The sequence below is a fragment of the Alternaria alternata genome (assembly GCF_001642055.1).
Source record: "Alternaria alternata strain SRC1lrK2f unplaced genomic scaffold CC77scaffold_20, whole genome shotgun sequence".
Classification (NCBI taxonomy): Eukaryota; Fungi; Ascomycota; class Dothideomycetes; order Pleosporales; family Pleosporaceae; genus Alternaria; species Alternaria alternata.
In genome coordinates, this window is record NW_017306209.1 from 556,492 (window position 1) to 581,671 (window position 25,180).

The window sequence follows — 25,180 nt, forward strand, 5'->3', positions numbered from 1 at the left end:
TCCTCTTCTCATGGCTCGTCTATGCTTGATTCGGATCCTCGCTCTACGTTTTGAGGAATGCTGTTGCATGCATGTGTAGTACATGTCTCTCATAGTTTTCTAAACGCCACCAAGGTTTCCGCTTAGCTGAGCGAACAACAAATACAATGACACCAGAGCAATATCGCTAATGAACACGGTTTACTCCAAGAACCATTGAATGCATTGATAAATCCTCCAGAAGTAACGACCGAAACTACAACACACAATGACGACTTCCTAGAAAGTAATGACCGAAACGGGTATCCGACACGACCCCAGTAAAGATAAGACGCCAGCAGCTTGTGCGAAAAACTCAATAGATAAGGTCTATTGGAGTTTCCGAGCTCTCACTGTTGAGAGTAGAACAGCGACCATCCCGACGCCTATCGGTATCAAGCTCCACAAGAAGCGCCATCGCCCGGAGCAGGCATTTGCGTAGCGACCGACTGCAGATACATATCGTGCTGGAACGGGAAGATTGTTGATGAGGGGGCCATTGATAGTACTTTTGACCCATGTTTTGAATATCATGCCCTGTCCGAAGCGAGGAAAGAAGTAGTTGATAAACATGCGTGATCGCAAGGTTTCCTTGACTGTTATCGAGTTCATCATACGGCCTTGATTGACGGCGGCGACGGCTCGATTAAATTGAGCGGCCTGAACTTCTGTAAAGATCGAGACGATGTCGTCTTCCGTAAATGACTTTTCGGGTTCCTTGGCTTGTACTGCCGTAAGAAGAGTGTTCGTTAGCACGGCAGCCGTTTCGATAGCAGTGTTGGCACCTTGTGCGCTGAGAGGGTGTACCTGTTGCGACTAATATCAGCACGTTTCGTGTCAAGCTACTCTCAACTTGATTTACCTTGTGCGCAGCGTCGCCTGTCGTGATAATCCTCCGGTAGTGCCAACGGGTGAACGCATTATCTTCAACGCTTACAAGCGTCGTTTGCAATCGATTCGCATACAGGTCCTCAAACGTGACCTTGTCTGTAATACGATCCTGGAGATGCCGCTCTACCAGCGCCTGTTCATCTTCTTTTGTATACCTTGAGATGTCTTTTCCGAATGCCTTCGGCGTCTCGGTTATCAAAAACCAGTAGGTACGGTCTTCGGGAGCGGATATGACCAGATAGTTGCAGTCTTTGAAGAATGCATTGAGTCGCAAAGGCGACGCCGTAAGGCCAGAAGGCCTTTTGGAGATGCCAAAGATGCACATGGATTCGCATTGAAGGTCTGTAAAAGTGTCAACCGTGTACGTGCAGCAGCTCAGTGAATGCTAACCTCGAACTGGGTCAGATTTGAAAACATCTAACCCGTCCTCATCTGCAATCCTCCACATTTCTTGTCTGACAGCACTATGAACGCCATCTGCTCCGACAACAAAGTCACCTGTATACGTTGACCCATCCTTGGTGAAGACTTTGACGCCGCTCGCTTCGTGCTCAACTCTACAGACACGCTTATTCGTGAGAACGCGCTCCTTAGATTTGAGATTGTTGAACAGGATCTGGAGTGCGTCTTGACGATCGATGAATACTTGTGGGTACCCGATTCTAAACAGACTTGTTAGAACTTCCTTGAACAAGCAGATCGCTCTCTTAGACACTCACCTCTCCTCTAGCTTTTGGCAAACGGTCTTCTCCTCCGGATCTACCCACGATCTTCCACCAAAGAGAGTCATACACGCTTTGTAATGTGCATTTCCGACCGTCTTCTCAATTTCGTCGTAACAGCCAAGCTGGTCCAGGATGCGCAAACCAGTGGGAAGTAGTCCGACGCTTGCGCCGAGCTGATGTCCAATGCTAGAATGCCCTTCCAAAAGGACAAAGTCAATGTCGAATCTTTCCAGCATGTTCGCAAGACTTAGGCCGGAAAAGCTCCCACCAACGATGACGACTTTGAGGCTCATTCTGCACGACCCTAGAAATCCTTAATTGTAGCTGTAGTGACCGAAGTACGAAGAAAGCAAAGCACAAGTGGACTTCTGAGATTAATGAACGTTTATAAACATTGTGATCGAAGACGTTGCGTTGGTGCTGCCAGAAGGAGCCATGACTTTCGGTTGCTCAGTGGACCAAATCGTCTCGACGTAGGAAAGAGTTCGGTCACTCGAAGCAGCGAGCAGTCGGGATATAAGGAGTGTTTCGTCCGATGAACCGTGGTCACCGCGGAACAGCGGGGAGTTCGTCCGAAGACACGCGCTGTACAGACTCATAGGCATAGACACGTTCAAGTCCTAGTAGATCGGATACGGAGCTTATAGTCACACCCGGGGCCGGCGAATCGGATCATTGCAACGTAGAGGAGGGTCTGCTTCAAGTCTGGGGTGTCTTTATAGACTTGTACCTGTAGCAGAAATGTCAAGGCCTCAGCGAGCCCAGAGAAGAAACTTGTAGCATCAAACAGATATAATCATCCCGATAGGGTGCTGTCGAGAACTTCTTGTGTTCCGCCTAGCTTTGCATCCCGCGCCGTACGTGATTGCCGCTTTCGCTTGGCTAGCCTGGGCAGATGCAATGATAAGAGTGACGGACTAGAAAGGTTTGGTTCGTCTTGTCATCTCGAAGTTCGACAAGTTTTGTTATTGGTTAGATGAGAGTCTGCGAAAGACGCACCAAGTCAAACAAGTGAGCTAGAGAAATGAATCTTTACGTAAAGAGAGACTGTGGCAGATGGAGAGCTGTGTGAGTGTTTGTTTACGGAGGCATCAAAATTTCGTCTCTACCTTCGCTTTTTATCTTTGAGTTGCTGCTTACGGTGGTTGGCGCGTAGTCAAGACACCTACCCAGTATGTTGTTTTTGGTAAGTACTACGCATACATGTATTTGTCGTGCGCCTATATGCATATCCAGAAGGAGGTGGAGGGACAAATACGTGTGGAGAGGGGAAGGTGTCCGTAAAGCGTACCAATATTTCCCTGCTGGTGGTTGCAGACGCAGGTATAGGTTTTGGGAGTAGTAGATTGAACCCGTCCTCTGTGTTCGCTTCAGGTTGGAAGCTCAACAACATCGATTCATGCCTGCGCTTAGCAGATGGGAAGGGTCGGTGGTACTGGGTGACGTAGTGGTGGTCGAAGGTTCTTGCGCATATCCGGTCTCGCTGCATGAACATCGGCATCTCCGTGCCTATGCGTAAGCGTGTCTCCAACGAAGCGGCGGTGACAAGTTTGTGAAGGTTGCAGTGGACAAAGCATACAGAGCTGGTGGTTGAGGACGCGATGTGCACGCGGCTAAGCAGGGTGCTTCATGCGCGATCGCGACACCGCGTGACCCGCATCTGCAGTTCGCACATCAATGGATCTTGGGATGCACCCGCGGACCGTCGACCTGGAAAACCTGGTACTTGGATCTAGACTAGACGACGGGCCTGGTCAATACCAGAAAAATACCGGAACACTTGCTTCTGATATCCTGCATCTTCCACCTTGCATAATGCGCTTGAAGGGTGCCGGGACACGAATACTTTGCATTCGCCTAGCCAGACACCCTCACGCAAAGTAGTACATGCAAGATACGGCCCGCAGGATGCATGCATTCCGTACGTGTTTCTTCTTTTACTGTCACACAGCCAAAAGAAAACAAGACACGGCACGCCAAAAACGTGTTCCACGCGACAGAGTACCGCCCACGCCTCGACCACGACCACGACCACCTGCAGCAATGCAATGCGATGCAAAAACAGCAAAAAGAAAGTATTCTCTCCAGCGGGGAATTGAACCCCGGTCTCCCGCGAGTTGCCTGTGATGGTGACAAGCGGAAATACTGACCACTATACTACTGAAGATTGACCAACCAGAAGGTTGAGTAGTTGATTGGTGGAAGAATCAGGAATTGGATACAATATAACCTCATTCTGCGTTGCAAACGCTGCCCTGCAAAGTACCATCGCATTTCGTGTTCTCGTTGTCAGCTGGATGGTGAAAATTCTGTGAGTGGGGCGTCGAGTAGGCAACGGGCAATGGACCTGACTCAGGGGTGCTTGCGGAGCCTCGAAAACGCCATAGACTACAAACGTCAGAAAATCGACATCATTCGCCATATATCAACTCATTGGCCATGGGGTGTATGACGAGCTTCATTCGATTTGATTATATTCTATTACCACAGGAAAGCTCTGATCTCGTCATATGGAAAAGGTAATGACACATGGTAATTCAATGCTAACAGAATATCATAATTTCCATCTACATAGTTCTCGTATCGTCATTAGTCAACAACATATATCTAAAAAGACATGCTGCCGATTTAGATGCCACGCCTGTAGATAGTACCTGTACCAGTAAAGTTACCGGTCTGAGTAACAAAGTTCTCAGTGCTGCTAAAGTCCTTGACCTTTCCGAGGAGGATCTCCAACATGCGGTAAGCAACACCAGGAGTGTAACCGGGCAGCTCGTGACCGGCAAGACGGGCAGTGTAGAAGGTCATGCCACGCTCCGCAGTCCAGTATCCCTGGATACCGGCGCCAGCAAGCGCACCGCCGTTGTACTCTGGGTGGTAGGGTACGTACAGAGGAGTAGCTGGGTACTCGGAGAGACCCTGGGCGCCGTTCCAGGTCATGTTCTGGATGGCAAACAGAGTTCCGTTGGTGCTGAGGAGCATGTCAAGGTCACCAGAGCCGATGATGGTGTTGTTAGTGTACTCGATAACGTGCTGGAGAACACCATTGTTCGCAGGTCCAGGGGATTGGTCAGAACCCCTGTCGTCACCGTCACCAAAGACGTTGGTGTTTGTGCACTGGAGCCATTCGGTGCTGACGTTGGCGTGGAGCGCAAGCTTGACGTCGGTGCGGTTGAAGTAGATCTCAGCACCTGGAGGAGAGTAGTCTCCGGTGTTGACTATGCCGAGCTGCGAGTACGGGTGAGGGCAAGTCTCGGTGATGTGGTAGATGTTGAAGCAAGGGTTGACCTCGAGAATGGCCGAGTAGAAGTTGTCAAACTGATCGCAGGTGTAGTTCTCCGAGCTGTATGGGTCCGGAAGAACAGGGAAGGCACCCTCCGGGGGGGGGAACGTGAAGTACTTGTCCATGTAGTCGGTGTAGCCACACTCCTTGTGGTGCTGAGTGATCTGCTCCATGAATGTGTCGTTCAGGAACAGCAAGTTCTGCCAGAAGTTGACGAATGGGAGAAGGACAACTTGCTGCTGGATGGTCTCATCACCAATGATAGGGTCGTTGATGGAAATACCAGCAAGGTTCCAGTACTTGTCGTCCTTGGCATTGATGAAGCTGTCAGCAATGTAAGGAACATAGTAACCGGCGTAAGACTCTCCAGTAATGTATGTCTTCCAGTTGTAGAGCCCAAACAGGTCAACGAAGCTCTTGTAGAAACCACGGAACTGGTTGCCGAGCTCAACTTCGTTGGTAATGTTGGGCGTACCTTGCGAGTAGCCAACACCCACGGGCTGTTCAACCCAGAGCATATTGGTCAGGTTGGTCCATGAGTAGGGGTTCTGGACGGGCGCCAATGTACCCGACTCCCATGTAAAGGGCCCGTTCTCGGTGAGGAAACCGCTGAGCGAAGAGCAACCAGGGCCGCCATTGAGCCAGATAACAACTTCCTCTGGGGTTTGGGCTTGGGTGGAAGGGAAGAACCAGAAGAAGAGCTTTCGCGTCTCATTCGGGTCGTCCGAGATGGGCAGCAGACCAGCGTAGCTCTCGCCAACGTCGAAAGGAACCTCTGGAATTCCAGTACCGTTGACGGCAAAGGCTACCAATTGATCAGTCGAGCTCTTGTAGTATATTGGATAGATACTTACACTCGGTCTTGTTAGTCAAGAAGAAGCTTTCAGCACGCCTCTGAATCTCAGGGTGCTTGAAAGACTCTCCAGGCATACGCCTCTCAACAGCAGGTCTGACCTTGTCGAAGACACCACGCTTGTGTGGTGAGCTTCCAGCCAGAGCTGTGGAAGCACACAGCAAAGAGCCGAATACTGTAAGGAGCTTCATCTTGGAATTGACAGATGAATGCGGCTGTGAGCTGCTACGGAAGCACCGGGTCCAAGAGCTCTATTTGAACGCTTGCTATGTGACGGCATTTCTGTATACAGGCCTTGCGCTTACCCCGGAAGAGCAGGAGGTTGACGGAGTACCAGCAAGGCTCGGTAATAAACCTCGCAAACGCCACATTCTGGGTCGTGCAGGCTGTGCTATCGGGGTGAGATTCGTAGCCGAATGGCGAACGATGCGAGATGACGCAGTAGAAACAGAGGCACAACCTTACGCACCTTCCTGAAGCGCTTGTATACGAAGATTAGGCCGAGATTCTTGCATGTAGCTGGGTTGTGATTCGACGCGGCTGTGTTTAGTGCATCCTATGTGCCCAGACCAGTTCAAATGTAAGCCTCGGTAGCGGATGCTTGTCGAGGCTTGGTCAAGCTTGCGGGCTGGTGTGCGATAGCAATGCGAGCCCGGCTACTGTAGGTGTATGCGATAGCACGCAATATTCTGCTCGAGTGTGTTCGTAAAGCCGTTTACTAAGGGCCTTGAGGAGCTATCTTGTGGCGCTCAACTGTCATGGTTGTTGTATTTGCATGGTACCGCGCGTCATCAGGCCCAACATAAGCGTGACCAGGGCGGGCCGACGCATGACGATCCTGTTCAGGCTGGGAAATGAAAAGTAAGCTACAAGAATCAAGGTCAAACACCAAGGGCCGACTGAGAAGTTTATTCACTGTTCTTGAGCGCTTTTTGAAGTTGTTGGAATATGAAGCGCCACGCGGGGACAGCCGAAACCTTGCTTACGGTCGCGTGCGCCATCGATTGTGGAGGTGAGGCTGCATCGCAACCAGCCTCTCTGTAGCAGTCCCTCGGTCTTTGCCCTCTCAACACCAACATGCACCACGACTTAGGGGTTCTTCAATGGCACGTCACAATACAGCAGTAGACAAGGAAGTAGAGGTTTCCAAGTCCAGAATGTGTACCTTGTGAACTGTGGCAGGCGGCCGCATCTCGTGAGAGGCGCTCGCGTGGAGGCGTCGCCACGCGTTACTTACAGTCGTATAACATCCGATTGAGCATGACGCAAGTCACGTGTCACTCCCAATAGCAAATACTAGGCAAGGTATGTTTGCACACTGGTGGTCTCATTTATTGTCGCGTCTTCTAAATGCTCATCACTGGGTGCATGGCCTAGCTCAAGGGCCTCAGGAAGTTCATGTCATCGAGTAACTCCCTGGCATCCTCGACCTTGTCTTCTTTTTGCTTCTCTCCGCCCATATGGATGCTCAGATCTACAAGGCCGTCCGCAGGCGGGGAGAACTGACGCAACTTGACACCGCTTTCAGCAAATATCCTAGCTGTCTGGTCGTCTACAAGATAGCCTTGGTTGTAGACTACCTCGCTAATACCGACTTGTGTTATCTTGACACTGCAGGTCAGGCAAGGGCAGGTGTTGCAGTATAAGATGGCGTTCTCGCCGATGCGATCACGGCCAGCTTCGAGCAGAGCATTTTCTTCGGCGTGCAGGCAGAGACAGGTGGAGAGACCGACACCTCCTTGGGCGGCATTGTTGCAGCGGGGACCTGTGTGTTGTCAGTGGGGTGTTTTCTGGCTCGCAATATGTAAAGGTACGTACATCCGCCCTCGTTGCAGTTGGTCATGCCGCGTGGTGTACCGTTGTACCCGGTGCTAATGACACGTTTTTCCCTGACTATACAACATCCCACCCGTCGCTTCATGCAGTTGCTCCTACGTGCTGCCAGATCGGCCAGCTGCATGAAGTATTGGTCCCAGCTCGGCCGCACACGTGCTTCGTCCATGAGGTCCAGGTGCAGGATAGCGTTGCGTAGGACGCCTATGTCGGATGAGGAGTTGAGTAGCTTCAACTGTGCTCGCTGGCACAGCGCGCTGAGACCAGTCTTGGGAGCGAACAAGTGCTGGTCGTTGCGTAGAACGAAGTCCTCGAGGGTTGGCGGTGTGTGCTGAGTGGCAGCACAGCGGGCCTTGAATCGCTGCCATCGCACACTGACGGGCGCATCTACGCTGACGAGGAGGAAGAAGGGGCGCCTCATAAGGGCATCAACCACGGTTTCGTCCCATATATCCGTCAGGACGAATCGCTCTCTCCATCTCAGCGTGACGAACTCGAGCAGCGCATCGACGTCTGGGAATGTGCGCCCTGACGCAGCGGGCGACTTTGCTGGGGAGGGGACGCGAGTATTCGAGGCCGACTTCTCCTCTGGAGGCGTGGCAGCCGTTCGCACCAGGCGCAGGCGGGTGAAGTGGTGCTCCTCAACGAGATAGGAAGCTATCGACGACTTGCCCGCGCATATTCCTGTGCTCTGTCAGCATCTTCTCAAACCACATCTGACGGTGCTTGCCTCCGCACAATCCAAGAAGCATGGCGATCACGGGCCGGCCAGGTGCGGTGATAGTTGTGGAGCGAGTCGGTGGACGGGATCGAAGCTCGCTGTTACTGACAGCGGCTAAGCGCGTGCGGCTGCAGGAACGCCTTCTAGCGCGGCCCCGCCTAGACCCATGACATTGATCATGGCGGCAGCGGGGTGAAGCGTGAAGCGTGCCGTTGCCTTCGCCATCACTTGGACGCTCACTGTCACATGCATGCGCCCTTGACCGCCTCACCTGTCTCGCCCTCTGCTCTTATGACTGCTGTTGCCGTCGCATCCTAGGCCATCATATACCTTGCATCGCCACGCATCTCACAGCCTTGTCCATACCCCACCATCCACTCCACCTCCCAACATGTCCACCCTCAAGTTTGCGCCTTGGTTGAGTGATGTCGACGTCCAGTTCTATGCCGCCCTAGCACACATCAAGATCAACCATGACAGACTCGACGATTCCGCGCGTAAGGTGCTCGGCTTGTATGAAGTTCGTCCTGGAGAGCATTCGTCGCGATCTATGCGCGTGCAGATACACCCCAACGCCCTGACTTCAGACGAGTATGTCTTGACGCTTGACTCCATCCCCGCCCCTCTGACAGTTTCAGCACCCCTCCGACTTTCTGTCGCGCCGAAGGCATCATCAAGAACTGCAACACCATAGAAGACTACAAGAACCTCGATCGCGCCGCCATACTCGAACGATGCGCCCAAACGATATGGGACGCCATACACGACGGCTCCATATACGAATGCCCCTCTCTTCTCTCCTCCTTCACAGCCATCATATTTGCCAACCTCAAGAAATACAAGTTTACCTATCACTTTGGCTTCCCTGCCATACAATCCGACCCACCGTGGAAACAAATAGGAGAGGCTACGAGACTGCAGGCCAGAGAGACTACATACCTGGTGGATGCGGTACAGACGTGGCGCTACAGCTCTGATGTCCGCCAAAGAGGCTTCTTCCTAGCAAAACGCATACAAGGAGGGGGTGACCCAGAGGAGAGGCCAAAAACACCAGTCTCGCCACTCGAAGAGTTTGGATATATCTGGGCCATAGGTAGACTCGAGGCCTATGAAAAGGGCTTCTTCGACAAAGTCGATAGTCGCGATCGCTTCATCTGTTTTGCAGACCCCTCTACCTACGAATCCAACCCTGGATGGCCTCTCCGCAATCTCCTCGTCTTGATGCGGCATCGATGGCATCTGAATGATGCTCAGATCATGTGTTATCGCGACACCCATACACGGCGCGACCAGCCCAATTCTCTCATCCTACAACTACGTGCAGACCCCACTCCCGATGCGGCACCCACCTCGGAAGCATCAGAAAGTCGCCCACGGACGCCAAAGCTACCCAAAGTGACGGGCTGGGAACGGACAGAAGCCGGCAAGTTGACATCACGGAACGTAGACCTGTCCGAATATATGGACGAGCGCAAACTCGCTGACCAAGCTGTCGATCTCAACCTAAAGCTGATCAAGTGGCGCATAGCTCCCACCATCGATCTGGATGTCATCAAGAATTGCAAGTGTCTACTGCTCGGAGCGGGAACACTAGGCACATACGTGTCAAGAACGCTGATGGGATGGGGTGTGAGGAAGATTACGTTCATTGACAACGCCACAGTTAGCTTCTCGAATCCTGTACGGCAGCCTCTCTTCAACTTCGATGATTGCCTGAAAGGCGGTGCGAAGAAAGCCGAAAGAGCGGCAGCGGCTTTGCAAGAAATCTACCCAGGCGTCGATGCGACCGGGCACGTCATGGAAGTACCCATGCTGGGTCACCCGATGACTGACAGCGCCAAGACGAAGATCGAGTTCGAGAAGCTGCAGAGGTTAATCAGTGAGCACGACGCCATCTTCCTGCTTATGGATACACGAGAAAGCAGATGGCTACCAAGTCTCATGGGCAAGGCTTACGGAAAGATCGTTCTCAATGCCGCGCTAGGCTTCGATACTTACGTCGTCATGCGACATGGTCTAAAGGCGACTCAAGAGGGAGAAGTAGAGCTAGGATGCTACTTTTGCAACGATGTTGTTGCACCCGCAGATGCAAGTAACTACACGTCAGTCTGGGCGATACACAGCTAACGCAATCAAACAGTCCCTAAGCAACGCCACCCTCGACCAACAATGTACCGTAACCCGCCCTGGCGTAGCGCCCCTCGCATCCAGCCTGCTCGTCGAACTCCTCATGTCTATCCTCCAACACCCCTCAAAAGCATGTGCACCACCTCCCTCGCAGCAAAACTCAAAGTCTTCCCCCACCCCCACACCATCTCATCCCGCACTACCACCACCCTTCCAAAATCCTCTTGGCACCATACCCCACACAATACGAGGCTACCTCTCGACCTTCTCGAATATACAAGTAGAAGGGAAGCCCTATGATTGCTGCTCAGCGTGCAGTGACAGGGTGCTCGAGGCTTACAACGCAAATCCCTGGGAGTTCGTCTCTAGGGCGTTGAACGAAAAAGGGTGGGTCGAGGAGATGAGTGGCTTAAAGGAGGTGCAAAGACGAGCTGATGAGGCAGCGGCAGATGTAGAATGGGATGAGGAGGATGAGGGAGGATTGGACGAAGAGGGCGAGATGCTTTGAGGAAGAGGATACAACCATAGAGCGCTATTCAACAACAGCTTATGCTTAATTTCAAGTAATATACCCTGCTACCATACGCTTGTAGTGCACTGCATTAAGTCTTCGTAACCAGCTCATGTATCCTGACACGTGCATGAGTAATGATACAATCTCACATTGATACTACCGTACTACAGATGCCAACCATATACCATGAGAAGTAGGCAACTCCCTTACCAGCCCGCTGCCCTGAAGCTACACTCAGAAGCTCTGCTATCCAATTCGAGAAAGAGCCAAATCCATATGTTCCAGTACCCAAAGATGCTCGCTAAACTCTCTGTTACCCAACCTCATCTCTTGTGCACATACTGACATAATTCCTTGCTAGTTGTTGAACATGTCACAGAAAAGCTGGTGTATCTTCCCTAACCAAAAGTAGCCCACCTCTCAGCTTACCTGCACTACCTTCCAACGCCGGCGTACTCTTCCTCTGCTTCAAGAACCGATCTGCCATCCGTTGACCAGGGGTAACGCTCTCACTCCGCTCACCATTGAGTACAGTGTTGATAGTTCTGCCTACAGAAATGGTATCGGGAATAGGTTCCTTGCTCATGGCCAGAGAGCTTGACGAGGTCTTGACATGTAGTCCAGGGCGCCGTAGGTCTGAACCGGGAAGTGAGGAGACATTATCCAGATCGATGACAGTGGGTCGGCCAATATTGTTGGCACCACGGAGGTCGAATGCACTACGGGGCCGGCGAGCGAGTTTCTCCGGAGACATCGGGCGGAGGGTTGCGCGAATGCGGGGACGTAAAGGAGTCCCTGCTGGGCTGGGTTTTTGCTTGTTTTCGTTCCCCTCTGGTGTGTGGTGTTGACTGATGCTAGGTGAAACACGTGGGGTGGTTGACGGGCAAAGCAGATGTTGCGAGTTTGGTCGCGTCGAAAATCCCGAAGTTGACACGATAGACTTCTTTTGACTGCGTATCGAGGGAGGGGTAACGTTCTCTTTCCTTCTAGACTGCGCATCATTCTTTCTCAGTGCAGTGTCTGACACACACTCTGAGGTCTCATTTGTGGCTGGGATGGACGCATCAGTGATGACTTTGGTAGCAGGTGTCAGCTTAGGCGAGGGTTGAGACTTCGTTGGAACGTGCATAATGGTAGGTGATTTAGAATGTTGAGAAGACAAGCTGTTGCTGCTCGAGCGTCGGCCAGTATCAAGATATGGGAATCGGTCGTTCAATGAAGGCGATCTAGGTGTCTCAAGCAAAGAGCGTGGAGTAGACTCCAGGGTTCTCGGTTTTGCAAGCGGATGCTCCGTGCTGGAAAGCGACGTTGATTTGATCTGATATGGTTGATGGTCCTTTGCCGTGTCACTGGTGTCTGTTGTAGGATAGCTGCAAGTATTCTTGTCATCAATCTCCAAGGATGACGATGATCTCTCAGCGATCAGATCGGCTGCTTTTACGCCGCGCTTCTCACCATACTTGGATTCTAAACTGTCCAAGTGACGAGGAACATGCGAGTCATTTGCCTTTGTTGAATCATGGGCCCCTGGTCGCGGTGTTATTACATCAAGAGATCCTCGAAGAACGACCGTCGTATCCTCGTGCTCTGTCTGAGTTGTGCGGATCGGATCGGGTCCTGTCTTCTTAGATGGTGTTGTGTATTGATCGTGAATCCTCAAATCATCTTGACTGGTGAGCTCCATGCCTGAGATCTCATGCGACAGCCAGGCCCTCCAATCCCGACTTGTACGCGTCGATCCCCGACGTTGAGGGGAGGGTGTGCCCACTACGTAGCTTCTGACTGACTGGCTAGTGGAAACAACTGCTGAGCCACCATCGTGAGATCGATCAAACTCACTATGCCCTCCAAAAGACATGATGCTATCGTTCGGGAGAATGCTGATACCATCCGTATCCCGTGAATATATGCTGGGGGACATTGGCGTCGCCGCAACACGAGATGCTGGTGACGCGGAAGCTTTCGGAGATACGGGAAGTCTATGTGTGTTGTGATCAACAGACCTAGGTACCGATGCTACTTTCATGTCATGTTCAATGATAACTTTTGCTGCTCCTTGGGTCTGCTGAGCAAAAGTTGTGATATCGTAAGTTCTACCTGTTTCACGCGGGAATTGGAGGCGCTCGGCTTCTTCGAGTGGTGTTTTCCATCGTTCTTTCGCCTTTTCTACGCGCTTCTCAATCTGCAAGGTCGATGGCGTAAACACTTGAACAGCACAATTGCGCTCAGCACTATCACTATCGTTCTGGCTATCGTCTGATTCTGGCGCAATGTTTGACGGAAGCAACCCATCATCTCGTTGCTGCTCTCCTTCCGAGCCATACATGCGACTTGTGGCGTCTGGAGCGGGCGACGAGTGCTGTCCGATGGGTGTGACGGTGCGAATGGTTGACCTGATCACCCTGCCGAAAGACCTGATTGTGCTGGTCTTGCTCTGCGCACTTTGGGACGTGGTAGGTCTTCGTGATGGTGGTCTCTGGTCCAATACAATACTGCTTCGAAGATTGCGGTTGCCGCCTGAATGCAAGTCTCGTGGGTGAGAAAATAGCTTCGTCGTGCTGGATTCGAATACGTCGCTCTCCGCTCCAGGTGTTCGTTGAGTAGGGCTTGAGGACGACTGTTGTTTTGACGACCCAATCTCTTTCATGAGCGCAGAAAAGACGCGTTTGGGATCGACGGGCGTTGGTGACTCTTCGGTGAGGATCTCCATGGGCATTGGGTCACGAAAAGCGGAGAGAGGTGGCAGAGGCAGCGACTTCCGTCTAGAGGTAGATGCAGAAGCGTTGTGATCTCCCTCGCTTCCAATGCTATCCTTGGATTCGTGTATAACAGTCATGCGCTTCAGGGCTCGTTGAGTCAGCGTATCGCTTGTAGTGGATGTTCCCCAGCTTGTGACTCGAGAGGCTGATATGTTTGTAGCATTGGCTTCGCTATGGAGACTGCGATTGCTTCCAGTGCTATTGCTTCGAGACCCAGATCGGAGATAGACTGGGTAAGTTCCCTCGAGTGACGGCGTTCGGGCACGAATGCGGTGTAAGGTTTCTTCATTGGGAGGGGGTATGCCCAGTGCATCTTTGGCGGACGGTGGGTTATAGTGTGCAGTATGAAAGTAGTCGCGACTGGCATCAATCTGCTGAACAGGAAGGTTGGCTGATCTGCCCGATGCACGCCGAAATACTTTCTTGATCTTGCTTTTGAGAGAACCGGAGAATGATCGCTTCTCTTTTATCTCATGGGATGATATCATTTCGTTCAAAGCAAGGTCAGTCGTCGACTCGTCGGGTGTGTGCTGTTTACTTATCGGAAAGGAAGAGGATTCCGATGCGACACGCTTGCCTTTGTCTTTCCCTCTATCCTGTCTCTTCTTTAATGACGGAAGAAACATGGACGGCTTGTGTTTCACTGCCTTCTGTTGGAAACCTTGCAGATATTCATCTCGTGCCATGTCAAGCGTCATGTCAGGCTTGACTGTGACAGGCACGCGGGGGCCTGCAAGTGGTGACGGCCGAAGTGTTCGGGACGATAAAGGAAGAGACGAGGTTTCTGACACTGGACTGGCACTAACTAGAGGCGGTGTTGTAAGGTATTTGGAGGGTGGTCGAGCGATCGGAGATCCAGTTTGGACACTACTTGCGTAGTACATAGAGCGTGCCTTGCGTATTTGTTGTGAGGTAATTGAAGTCGAAGTATTCTGTCGAAACGACTTTGGTTGGGAATTGGGTCTGGCGTTTTCACTGAATGTGATAGAAGACTGTGTTGATAGATATCGCGGCACGGAAAGTGATCCATGGACGCTGGGAGCAGGATAGAAGGGCGGAAATTGCTCTGTGTTCTGGTTTGTGTTCTCTGTCGAGGACTGGGACAAGCGGTGGGTGCTTCTAGTCTGCTCAGCGTTCGGGCGCTGCAGAGATCTGAAGCTCGAATCGCGCGGTGGAAAGTGGCTGCCCTGGGAAGTGAGAGACTTGCGGCTGGCATTGCTCTTGGACCTTGCCACCTCAGAGCTACGTTTTGTGGTGCGCTCCGCCGCATCTTGGGCCTGCGCTCGAGCAAAGGCAGCTGTGGCCGCAGCTAGAGCTTGCTCTCTGATCGTATCCAGATCCGGTGATTCGGTGATGGAAGTGGGACGCTTGTGAATGGTAGACGCAGACTTGGATCGGCGGAGACGGACACCTGCATCGCTATTCGCGTGAGCCAGCATCACAATTGCAGGATAAAACTATGGTCTGGTGGAGTAGAGCGGTAAGAGCGTGCAGCCAACGTAGCGAAGTAGTGCTAAAGACGTGTTGACGGCATGTAGCAGAAACAGCGGTAATGAGGCACAGCCAACAGTATGGTACGACAGATGTGGTCTGGATGTGTGGGAAGGAGAATGATAGGGTGTATACCATGCTAAGCAGGAAAGCGCACCTCGAGAATGGTCATGTCTTGGAATGTGAAGTCCCACGTCGCTACTTCTTTCAGGTTGTGCAGCAGGCGCGTAGAGCACTGCGAATGCCACCACGAGGTGTGGCTGCTATCCCCAGTCAACACCTGCGTGTTTTGTCTGCATGTCTCGAAAGTGCCTTCTTGCGCATATTGTTGAGAATGAAAAGTTGATCTGTCCAATTGTGGGGTATCTTCAATCTAGAGCATAAAATCTAAAACACGTCCCTGTGTCTGGTAAGCTCTTGACCTTCGAGTGCACTAGTTTGTCTCTCTTCCTCGTCCTCAGTGTGTACTTGTAAGTAAGCGGGCTCCTTGTCTCCCACATCGATGATCCAAGTCACAACAGTCATGAATGCGAACACTACGACAGAACTCAAGAATGGCAAACCCAACCAGGCACCGCCAACACCTATGCCCAGTTGAAACAGCTCGTTTAACAGTGGCCCAGCGACCATTGCGCCAATGCTCTCAGCCATCGCAATGGTGCTCATGAGTTTGCCGATATCTGGGCTCGACTGACCGCCAACGACATGTATGGCCACGGATCGCATAGCAGCGTTATATCCTGTACCCATGTTGTAAAGAAGGAGCCCGACGATGAGGAGAGAAGGGTGCGCCGCGATACCCATGACGAAGAAGGCGACGGTGGTAAGGACTATAGATACCCGTGCAATCCACAGGTCCGCCCAGTGTGCAGGGAAATGCAGCTTCCTTAAAAGAAGAAAATTGACTAGTGGAATCAAGACGGTGACAGCCACAAGGTTGGTAGCGGCACGGAATGACAGCAAGTAGGCGGCTTTCTTGATCTCCCAGCTGTAACGTTTCGAAGCGTAGCGAACCAGAAGTGAAATACACTGTCTGCCCAGTCTGTTGGCCAAAAAAGTGAAGACGACCATGGCCAAGGTCCAATCGCTCTTGAGGAAATGTACTGCAGCCTGGAAGTTGCGCAATTGTGCTCGCACTGAAAAGTCGCTGGTCTTGGGGTGTAGCTCAAAAATCTGGTCGTCGCTATCCTTGGGCTCGGGCAGGTCACGGAGATGCAGCGTCTCCGGAATGAACAAGGCCACGACGACACCCACAATTTGTATGGCTAACGACAGCAATAGAGGCAGCCAGTTTCCACTTTCCATAAGTCTCGCTGCCATTATGGGTGCCAACATCTCCGCGACAAGAACGCAGGCTGTGAGATACAGAAAGATTGTGGTACGCTGTTCTGGGGGCGCTATGTCAGAGATCATAGTAATGCCGATAGCCATGGCCACAATTGGACCGCCGCCGATGATGGTGAAGGCGCTCGAGAGCCATGTCAACTGTAGAGGGAGAGACTTGAAGTAACCTGACGGTGTTAGCGCGGGACCTCAATCTTGTTGTCCGCCTTCTTACATATCAACAGCACCCAGACAAAGCCGAGCTCTATTCCGACCAAGCTCGCTATGAATATCCACTTTCTACCCACCTTGTCGGCCCAAGTACCGTATGGCACCGCTAGAAGAATGCCCGGCAGCGCGCTGAACATCTCCTGCCAGCCGAAGATGCTCGCTAATTGCTGCTGCACTACATTCACCTTGCATAGCTGCTCCGGTATGCTTCCATCGCCAGGTATCACTGAGGGGTCTTGTTCGTGGTAGTATTTGAGGCAGAGGTTCGCTTCGTAGAGACGCGTCATGGGCGCTTCGGCGAGGTAGGCACCTACGTCGATGAAGGCGATCATGACGAAGATGAGGACGACGAGAAGCACCCATGGCTTCTTGGTCGCTTGGGGCAGCGCATGGTGGGCCGATTCCGCTGGGGACAAGAGCGCATCGTTCTCTTCGATTGATGCTCGCGGCAGGTCTGAGGGCAACGCCATTGCAATGGCATGTGCGTGTACCGCAAGATTTGCGACCAAGGGCGGGTGTACGGCTGACACTTGTGCCAATGTGCCTGAGCGATGCGACAGCTAAAACAAGGAATTCACCTGAGCAGTAAGCAAGCTGCAAAGAGTCAGTAGGTATCGTTAGCTAGGGATCATGGTGAGGATATGAAGAATGAACAGGGCAAGTCTTGTCATTTGCGACAACGCTGCAACCGTGAAACGACTCCGTGATTACTCCGGCCGTCGCGTTGATCCTTCGAACGCCGAGTGTCGAGCGTCTCGTTCATGCGGCAGAGGTTACGTCAGCAGCCAAGTTTAGCCTATCAAGTTCCGCCCCGCACCAACTACTCCGCTGCCATCAATCTGAAGATCAGGCCATTGGTGGTATGCCGGAGTAACTCGTGCCTACAGTTGTTTAAGTACTACCCGATGAAGCATGGACCCAGAGGATAGCGGGTATACGGGTTTGCTGTAGTTACTTAGTCTCAGGTATCACCCCACCGCTTTCGTAACCATGTTAGGTCTGATGAAGCCACTTGAGCAGATTTGAATGAAAGCGCAAACGGCAAGAAGGGAGCTTTGTTGCATGCACGTAGCTTCTGTTGTCTTCTAGAGATATACTGACGGCACCGCTTGGACGAATCGCATGTGATGGCAAGGTCATCGATGTCCCCTTCACGTAGAGCAAACGCTCCTGTCATGTTACCAGAAAGCAAGTGAATGTGGTTTCTTCTGGTTTAGTATCCAGAAACGACATAAAAGTATTCTATGCTACTAGACCTGAACTTCTCATCTACAGTTCATAATACCACATCCTGACATACTCTCTATCATACCTGTCACCAAAGCTCCTTCGATATCAAACCCTTCAAGACATGAACTCCGCCGACATATCTACCTCTACCAGATCCAACTTCGATGACAACCTTCAGGGTGCGGTTTCGGGTGGCGGTAACCGTGTGTTTAGGCCTCGTCTGATGTGTATCAATATATGTTAACGATTCGTTGTAGTTCCCCAGGATGCGACTGCAAGTACCTTTGTAGCTAGAAATATGACCCCTTCTCTACCTGAAGGCGCCAATGTTGCTCTCTGGAATATCCTCTGCGATGGTATGTCTTTTTCACTTCCAATCCTCAAAGCTGCTTCCGATCCACTGACTATATTACCTTCACAGGTCCTTTCACTATCGATATCGCCGCTGAGAGTGGCACCCCTCAAGCCAACCCTAGTCAACCTCAATTTCTCAAGGGTGTTACCTTCCACGCTGACAGGGAGAGCGAATGGAAAGGCACCGTTGTTCCCTACATCCGCCTCCTCACTTTTACGGTTGCCTCGACTACTGATACCTTCTTCATTGGCGCCATGCTCAAAGCCCTACCGAATATCGCCAACAACATTCTCAGAGTCGACATGAACGGCTTCCATTGGTTCTCTGGTGTTTCTGACAATCGCAAGTCTAATCCTTTTATAATTCTCGCTTCAAATTTGCCTTCACTTAGAGAAATGTCTTTCACTCTACACACTTCGGCCATCACAGATTCGATGTGGGGAGAAAGGCAGCTCCTTGAGCTGGAACGCACAAGACCCGACAAGGCCAAGGAGAGGAGGGTGAGAACAGTTGCTGAGGTTGTCGGCCGGTATGATATGGCACAAATCTTCAATAGCAGGGCTTTGGAGCAAATTCGGTTGGTTTACATCAAGAGCGAACTGATCACTCCTTCCATTGTGCAGGGCACGCCTGAGGTTGTCCTCGCCAACATAAGGAAATGGCTGATGCAAGGCTTCAAAGAGCATGGCCGGGAGATAGTCGTGGAGCTTTCGCTTGCTGCTTAAGAGATTGTGGAGAAGTGAAGTATGATGAGCTGCACTTTTTAGGACAAGATAAATTTTGAACTATATGCTGAAGACCTCATGGTCTAGTTTGGATATAAGACTAAATATGAATATGGATATGGAAGGGGAATGATCGACTCTACTATACCTCAACGCCTTTTCGCTACCTATGTTGACTTAAGAAAATTGCGCATGCCTCCAGGCATAATTTTGAAAGGAAAATGCTACGCTCAATTACCACAGTATCGTTTCTACCAAATGACCTTCACTAGATGACGTTGATCTCGTCCTCGTCCTCATCCTCAGAACCTCTTCTTGCGACATCTTCATACAGACTCTTAAACCAGCTTCCCTGGCGGTCTAGTAGCTTGTGAGGACAACCGTACTCAACGAGTTGACCCTTGTTCATGACGACGACCTTGTCGAAGTCGAGTATTGTATCGAGCTTGTGGGCGACGGTGATGAGGGTGTGATGTGGGAATCTGGAGCGGAGGAGGCGTTGGACATGGGCGTCACTTGCAGCATCGAGACTAAACGTTCATTGTTAGCGATTGACCTTTGGAAAGAAAGCGGTTGATGAACGTACTTGCTAGTAGCTTCGTCCATGACAACGACGGTTGACTTGTCCTTCTTGAGCATTGCACGTGCTAAGCAGAAGAGCTGACGTTGTCCGTGCGAGAAATGCAGGTCCTCGACTTCGACGTCTAACGGGTGCCCGTACTTCTCAGCATCGCCCTTTGCCACAATGATATCCCATAGTTGTACATCCTTCAACGCAGCCATGATGGCTTTGTCATCGGATTCTTTCAAGGGGTCAGCATTGAGGCGAACCGAACCGGGAAGTAGGTAGGCGTCTTGAGGTAGACCGATGAGTCGACTGCGAATGGTTTGGCGAGGTACCCGGGTAAGTGGAACGGAATCGATGGTGATACTACCACTGGAAAGTTCGACCATACGGAAGAGAGAGAGAACGAGCGATGACTTTCCGCTCCCCGTGCGGCCAACGATGGCAACCTTTTCACCAGGCCTGATGGAGAGGGAAAAGTTCGAGATAACGGGTTCGCCGGGCCGGTGGCATGCTTCGATGCCTCTGAACTCAATCTTGCCGGCGCTTGGCCAGCTGGCGGGCGGAATGTGGTCTTCGCCCTCAGAGTCCTCTGCCACGGCATCGGCGGTAAAGTTCTTGATCCTGGCTACACTTCCGATGTGCGTCTCGAGCTGGGTCCAGAAAGAGATGAGCAACTTGATACTCTGAGAGAACAGTACCACGTTGAGTAGCGCTACACCAACGTATCCCGCACTCAGCTTGCCTTTCAAGGTGACTACCAGCACTATGAGGATCGTTGCAACAGCTGCAACGACCAAGTCCAGTACGAGTGTCAACCAACGCTGAGCCGCAAAGAGCAGGTAGAAGGGCCGTTGACTACGGTCAAGTAGAGCTTTTGCTTTCTCTTCAACGAAACTCTGCCATCCGAATGCGCGGATGGTCGCTAGACCTTCCAGTATCTCATTGAACTGAGTGTAGAGTGGTGACTTGGCTTCCAAATCGAGGAAACGAAGTTGGCGCGATGTGCGGAGATAGAACTTTTGAACAAAGAAGACTGCGACGATGACGACAGGAAAGGAAATAGCTGCGTAGGGAGCAGCGACAGCGATAAGAATCATCTGTCCGATGACGAGGACGAATGTGGCGAAAGTGTTCAGCGCGGCCACTGGCAACTCCATGTCGATCAACATGAGATCTTGACTGAAGCGGTTGAGCGTGACTCCGGTATCTGTGGTAGAGAAGAAAGACATGGGAGACCCAAGGACTGTATCCAACAGCTTCTTGTGGAACGTGACGCCAGAACGAGGGACCATGGTGATGATGAGCTGCCAACAACTGACCATCAGGAAGAAGAGTGCCAACCCACCAAGCATGGCATAGATGCCAAGCCAGTATCCGAGTCGCTCGTTGGGGTTCTCCTCGTTGTATTCCGCCCACATCTTCACCCAGACAGTGGGGAAGGAGATGCCGAAGATGAAGATGATGATAGAAAAGATGAAGATGATTGTAGGAATCCAGCCCACAGTACCAATGTAGTAGAGGTAGATGGCTGTGTCGCCAGTACGACGATTCGCTTCAGCTTGCACGTCATCCTCTGTGAGCTGGTTGTCGGTGGCTAGACGCTCGGTGTACCTGGGCGGCTCCTCGTAGATGTGCTTCTCCGCACGGTAGTCCCAGTCAGGAAGTGCAAGGTCGAAGCCCGACACGTAGCCTCCCGACTTGTTCAGCTTCTCGAAAGGACCTTGTTCCGAAATCCTGCCGTCCTTGTCGAGGGCGACAATGTGATCAGAGTAAGGTACGCGTTTGGCTGTGGTAGAAGGGAGATGTTAGCACGTGGACGAGGTGGACGAATGACTTAATATCACATACCCGATGATGACGCAACGAGAACTGTGGTTCGGCACCGCTTTAATAGTCCCTCGTGACCAAAGAGACTGTGCCATATACGGTTCTCGGTCTGGCCATCAAGGCCGCTAAGGCAGTCATCGAGGATGATGATGTCCTTCTGAGCGTAGACTGCTCTGGCTAGTGCCTGCGGAGGGGTGGTGGTCAGTAAAGTCCAAAAGTAGAAAGAGGGGTGCATATTGGGGTGTCTCACAATTCGCTGGCTCTGGCCTCCACTCAATGCGATACCCTTGCTGCCAATCTGGGTTTGGTCACCCTGGGGCAATTGCCGTAGATCTTCGTCTAATGCGCAGCTCCGCACTACCGACGAGTACCACCGCTGATCAAACACGGCAGCACCGAGGATGCTTTCCTGCACTGTGCCGTTCACGTGCCATGCAGTTTGGTCGCACAAGGCGATCCGTAGGGAAGACACCTGCAGCGAGCCACCCATGACAGGTAACTCTCCGAGCACTGCTTTGAGCAGGGTTGACTTACCACACCCTACCGGTCCCACTACCATGGTAATCTTCCCGCGTGGGACGATCATGTCGATGTCCTGCAAGGTACCAGATGGCTGTCTGACCGGATCCCATCCGAAGTAGCCGTTCTCAATGACGATGGCCTGAGAGCCAAGAGCGCTGTACTCCTTGACCTCGATAGAACAACGGCTTTTTTGAGAAGTCTCAGAGCCTTTGTCTGACTCGGTGCCTGCGACTGAAAGGCACGCTGTGCTACCACCATAGATGGAAGGAAATTTACGGTGCTCATCGCGCGGAGCCAATGTGAGAAAGTCTTGGATTCTCTTGAACGATCCGACGCCTCCCATCAGGGAGGAAAGAGCCATGATGAGCGACCCGAGTGGTTCTGTAAGAAGCGTGAACAGCGAGAGTGAAGTAAAGACAGTTGCGGTGTCGAGGGTGCTTCTACCGTCACTGTTTTGCGCGATGATAGAGAAGACCGCAAATGCCAGAATAGGTGACACGATTGGCGAGATGTAAGCTATAAACGATCAGTGCATGAACATAGACTGCGGAGATTTGATGACTTACAGAATCCCATTGTCCAGATGAGGAGCTTTCTGAACTTCTTCGAGATGTTTAGCTCATCAACCCGGAGCTTCTGGAGATCGTCTCGCAGAACCTCGGTAAGACCACCCATCTTGACACCCTTCATCGAGTTCAGCATGGAGTTGGTGGCTGCAATGCGTCGCTCGATGCCTTCGAGCCAGAGTGCTTGACGTTGCATCACCAAGCTAGTGGCTGCTATAGAGCCGAGCAATGATACTTGAGGGCGATTAGCGGGGAATGGAGCATGGAGTTGTAGTGAAGCTTACCAACAGCAACGCCGATAGGGATCGCGCAGGCGGCACCGAGTTGTCGCTCCAAGAGGTACATTGCGAGGGCAATCTCAAGTGTATTAGACCATACCTCGTGACCAGTCTCCATACCGGTGACGATACGCTCGACGTCAGCACTCATGAGTGTGATGGAAGATGCTGGATCCATGTCTGTCAACGTGACTTCTGTTGCTTTGTTGTAGAGCATAGAGATGAGGCCACCTCGCATCTGTGTGATGAATCGGAAGGTGAAATGCATGTATTGCCCGGTGGAGATCTACGAGGCATGTTAGCGAGGCAACCTGGTTGCACGAGATTGGTTTACTGACTGCAATGCCGATGAAAACGATGATGTACGCGCCAATCAATCCATATCCGATGTTGGCCGTCTGCGCCGTCTCGGCCTCCTGGGAGAAGTTGACAGCTCTTTCGATCAGAAATGGTTGGCAGAAGTTGAAGGCAATCAGACATAGTCTGGGCGGAACAACTGCCAGTATGGGCCACTTCAATTTCCTCAATGTCGTTCCGAAGAGAGAATGTGTACCGACGTTCGCAACTATATCCCCCGGGTTAGTGGACGGTAGATACAGAGGCAGGGTAATCATAATTTACCTCTTGCCCACGACGAGCCAATTAGATGGTGCAGGTAGTCTGCTGTTAAGTGTTTGTCCAGCTGGAAAAGGTCGTCGACAGTCAGTGAAGTGGAGAATCCCTTCTTGAAGAGCGGGTTCAGCCACCAGAACGTTACCCGCCTGTAAACACCACTGGTAGCCTCCGTTGGGTTCTTGGCGAAGTCTGGGAGAAGGAGCTGTCGCTTGTCTCGCGCTTCAACTATGGCGAGAAATACTTTCACAGCAAGGCGTGAGGCGAAAACCGTGGCAACGAGGTCCAGCTCGGGTGTGAGTGCATAACTGCGGGAGCGTTCGATATCAAATATGCTGGTGAAGAATAGGTATACCGTGAGCAGGAACGATGGACGTATCGACCTCATGTGCTCAACGAAGGAGAGAAATCCCAATAAGACTGCGCCGATGAAGCTGATAGCAGCTGATGCGAGTTCGGCACGGTTGTTGCGTGTTTGTCGGTTTGCCCAGATGACGAGGAGTGCAAGCTCGAAACCAGCGAACACAGCCCATCCTATCTGTAGTACAAAGGTCAGGTCCATCATAATCAAGCTCAAGGAGAATGACATACCAGTTTGGTATATAGCAGAGTCGTCCTCGAAACCTTGGTATCCTTCCACCATAGTCGATAGATTCTATAAGGTGCGATAGCTATCAACAAGGATAGAGGAATTATCGAGAGAAACACCTCGGAGAAGAGGAGAGTGAGATCGAAGCCGCCACGGCAATGTGGGCCAGCATAGGGACCAAAGGTATCGTCGGTCAATGCACAATCGGGGTCCATAGTCGCTGCCATTGCGAACGAGAGACAATCCGTCGAGACTGTTCAGCAATGTAGATGGTGCATTAAAGCATTAAAGGAAGTAGGAATGGGATAGGAGAGTTGATATTATGGGAACCCCACAATTCCTCGAGTGGTTCTAATGACTATGCTGATCATGTGGACCGGTGGCAGAATGATGATTTCTTTATTTCCCTGCGTTGGTGTTTCTGACTACCCGCGGTGAGGGCTTGAACAACGCGGTAGTACGTTTGGGAGATCCCAAGAGACCAATGCTCCGCAATGTAACACGGACACACACCACTGGTTACCTCAGGAGGCTACTAGTAGCGCCTTACGTACTTGTTGTGAGCTGAACATGTTCCTCAGTTGCCATCTTTACAGCATGAAAGTGACTTAGCTTGCCTTGATCGTCGTCATGTTGCACTAAAGCGAGCGACTTGCAGACCCGAGAAGTGAGGGCTGAGCGTATACCGGTAGTAGGGTGCGTGACTAGGCTTTCCGTTACCTGGTGCAAACTCAGTGCATGCAGGCCGCATGCGTCGTGTTGGACTACGTCGAAGTGACAGGGGCATCACATGGTGTTCGTATTTGGTTTAGCCGTGTGTTCCACCCGGATTAGCAGCAACGACCGGCGCCACTCCCATCACCCTGCGTACTAACAGTGTTGACGGCGGCTCGGGAAGGGGATCCTCAACCTTAATTGCGCGACCACGCTGTCAGCTTGGCACCGCTGTAGCGGCAACTTTGTGGCTTGTGGCTTTCAGATCGGCGCTGTCATCCCGATGATCACACCCAAAAGAATGTAGCATTTAACGCTACAGCATTGCTGTTGGTATTCCGTGCTCTGGACTAGGGGTATCCAAAGCGTTTGAAGCGGTTTTCTTTCCTGTTTCAATTCCGTTGAATGCCAAATTTGGACATGCA

General features: G+C 51.7%; 8 protein-coding genes and 1 non-coding gene across 9 annotated transcripts; 2 read left to right on the forward strand and 7 right to left on the reverse strand.

Annotated features, from left to right (window-relative positions):
• Positions 1-348: 348 nt before the first annotated feature.
• Positions 349-1,927, reverse strand: CC77DRAFT_943382 (FAD/NAD(P)-binding domain-containing protein; the record flags this gene model as incomplete). The annotated part of the gene is made up of 4 exons (XM_018534910.1): positions 349-825; positions 881-1,251; positions 1,300-1,580; positions 1,629-1,927. 4 exons carry the CDS (start codon positions 1,925-1,927, stop codon positions 349-351), a joined length of 1,428 nt encoding a protein of 475 aa, XP_018382368.1.
• A 1,787-nt stretch (positions 1,928-3,714) lies between these two features.
• On the reverse strand, positions 3,715-3,801 carry CC77DRAFT_t80. Its single transcript has one exon. It is a non-coding gene; the product is annotated as a tRNA-Asp (tRNA).
• A 461-nt stretch (positions 3,802-4,262) lies between these two features.
• Positions 4,263-5,961, reverse strand: CC77DRAFT_1064811 (alpha/beta-hydrolase; the record flags this gene model as incomplete). The annotated part of the gene is made up of 2 exons (XM_018528760.1): positions 4,263-5,722; positions 5,772-5,961. 2 exons carry the CDS (start codon positions 5,959-5,961, stop codon positions 4,263-4,265), a joined length of 1,650 nt encoding a protein of 549 aa, XP_018382369.1.
• A 1,182-nt stretch (positions 5,962-7,143) lies between these two features.
• CC77DRAFT_1064812 (hypothetical protein) lies at positions 7,144-8,355 on the reverse strand (the record flags this gene model as incomplete). The annotated part of the gene is made up of 3 exons (XM_018528761.1): positions 7,144-7,535; positions 7,589-8,287; positions 8,325-8,355. 3 exons carry the CDS (start codon positions 8,353-8,355, stop codon positions 7,144-7,146), a joined length of 1,122 nt encoding a protein of 373 aa, XP_018382370.1.
• Positions 8,356-8,412: 57 nt separating this feature from the next.
• On the forward strand, positions 8,413-11,036 carry CC77DRAFT_1023712 (autophagy-related protein 7). The gene is made up of 3 exons (XM_018525715.1): positions 8,413-8,915; positions 8,963-10,412; positions 10,465-11,036. Exons 1-3 carry the CDS (start codon positions 8,716-8,718, stop codon positions 10,957-10,959), a joined length of 2,145 nt encoding a protein of 714 aa, XP_018382371.1. The 5' UTR covers positions 8,413-8,715; the 3' UTR covers positions 10,960-11,036.
• Positions 11,037-11,128: 92 nt separating this feature from the next.
• Positions 11,129-14,652, reverse strand: CC77DRAFT_1023713 (hypothetical protein). The gene has a single exon (XM_018525716.1). The coding sequence runs from the start codon at positions 14,606-14,608 to the stop codon at positions 11,339-11,341; it is 3,270 nt and encodes a 1,089-aa protein (XP_018382372.1). The 5' UTR covers positions 14,609-14,652; the 3' UTR covers positions 11,129-11,338.
• A 922-nt stretch (positions 14,653-15,574) lies between these two features.
• CC77DRAFT_364557 (MFS general substrate transporter) lies at positions 15,575-17,521 on the reverse strand. The gene is made up of 2 exons (XM_018531389.1): positions 16,774-17,521; positions 15,575-16,726 (listed from the first exon to the last, which is right to left on the reverse strand). The coding sequence occupies exons 1-2, from the start codon at positions 17,237-17,239 to the stop codon at positions 15,603-15,605; spliced, it is 1,590 nt and encodes a 529-aa protein (XP_018382373.1). The 5' UTR covers positions 17,240-17,521; the 3' UTR covers positions 15,575-15,602.
• A 599-nt stretch (positions 17,522-18,120) lies between these two features.
• On the forward strand, positions 18,121-19,079 carry CC77DRAFT_1011997 (hypothetical protein; the record flags this gene model as incomplete). The annotated part of the gene is made up of 3 exons (XM_018523743.1): positions 18,121-18,202; positions 18,257-18,355; positions 18,421-19,079. 3 exons carry the CDS (start codon positions 18,121-18,123, stop codon positions 19,077-19,079), a joined length of 840 nt encoding a protein of 279 aa, XP_018382374.1.
• Positions 19,080-19,213: 134 nt separating this feature from the next.
• On the reverse strand, positions 19,214-24,442 carry CC77DRAFT_364501 (ABC transporter). Its single transcript, XM_018531388.1, has 9 exons — positions 24,044-24,442; positions 23,462-23,990; positions 23,179-23,405; positions 22,847-23,126; positions 22,563-22,796; positions 21,725-22,512; positions 21,496-21,658; positions 19,666-21,433; positions 19,214-19,609 (listed from the first exon to the last, which is right to left on the reverse strand). Exons 1-9 carry the CDS (start codon positions 24,266-24,268, stop codon positions 19,348-19,350), a joined length of 4,476 nt encoding a protein of 1,491 aa, XP_018382375.1. The 5' UTR covers positions 24,269-24,442; the 3' UTR covers positions 19,214-19,347.
• Between the last annotated feature and the right edge of the window lie 738 nt (positions 24,443-25,180).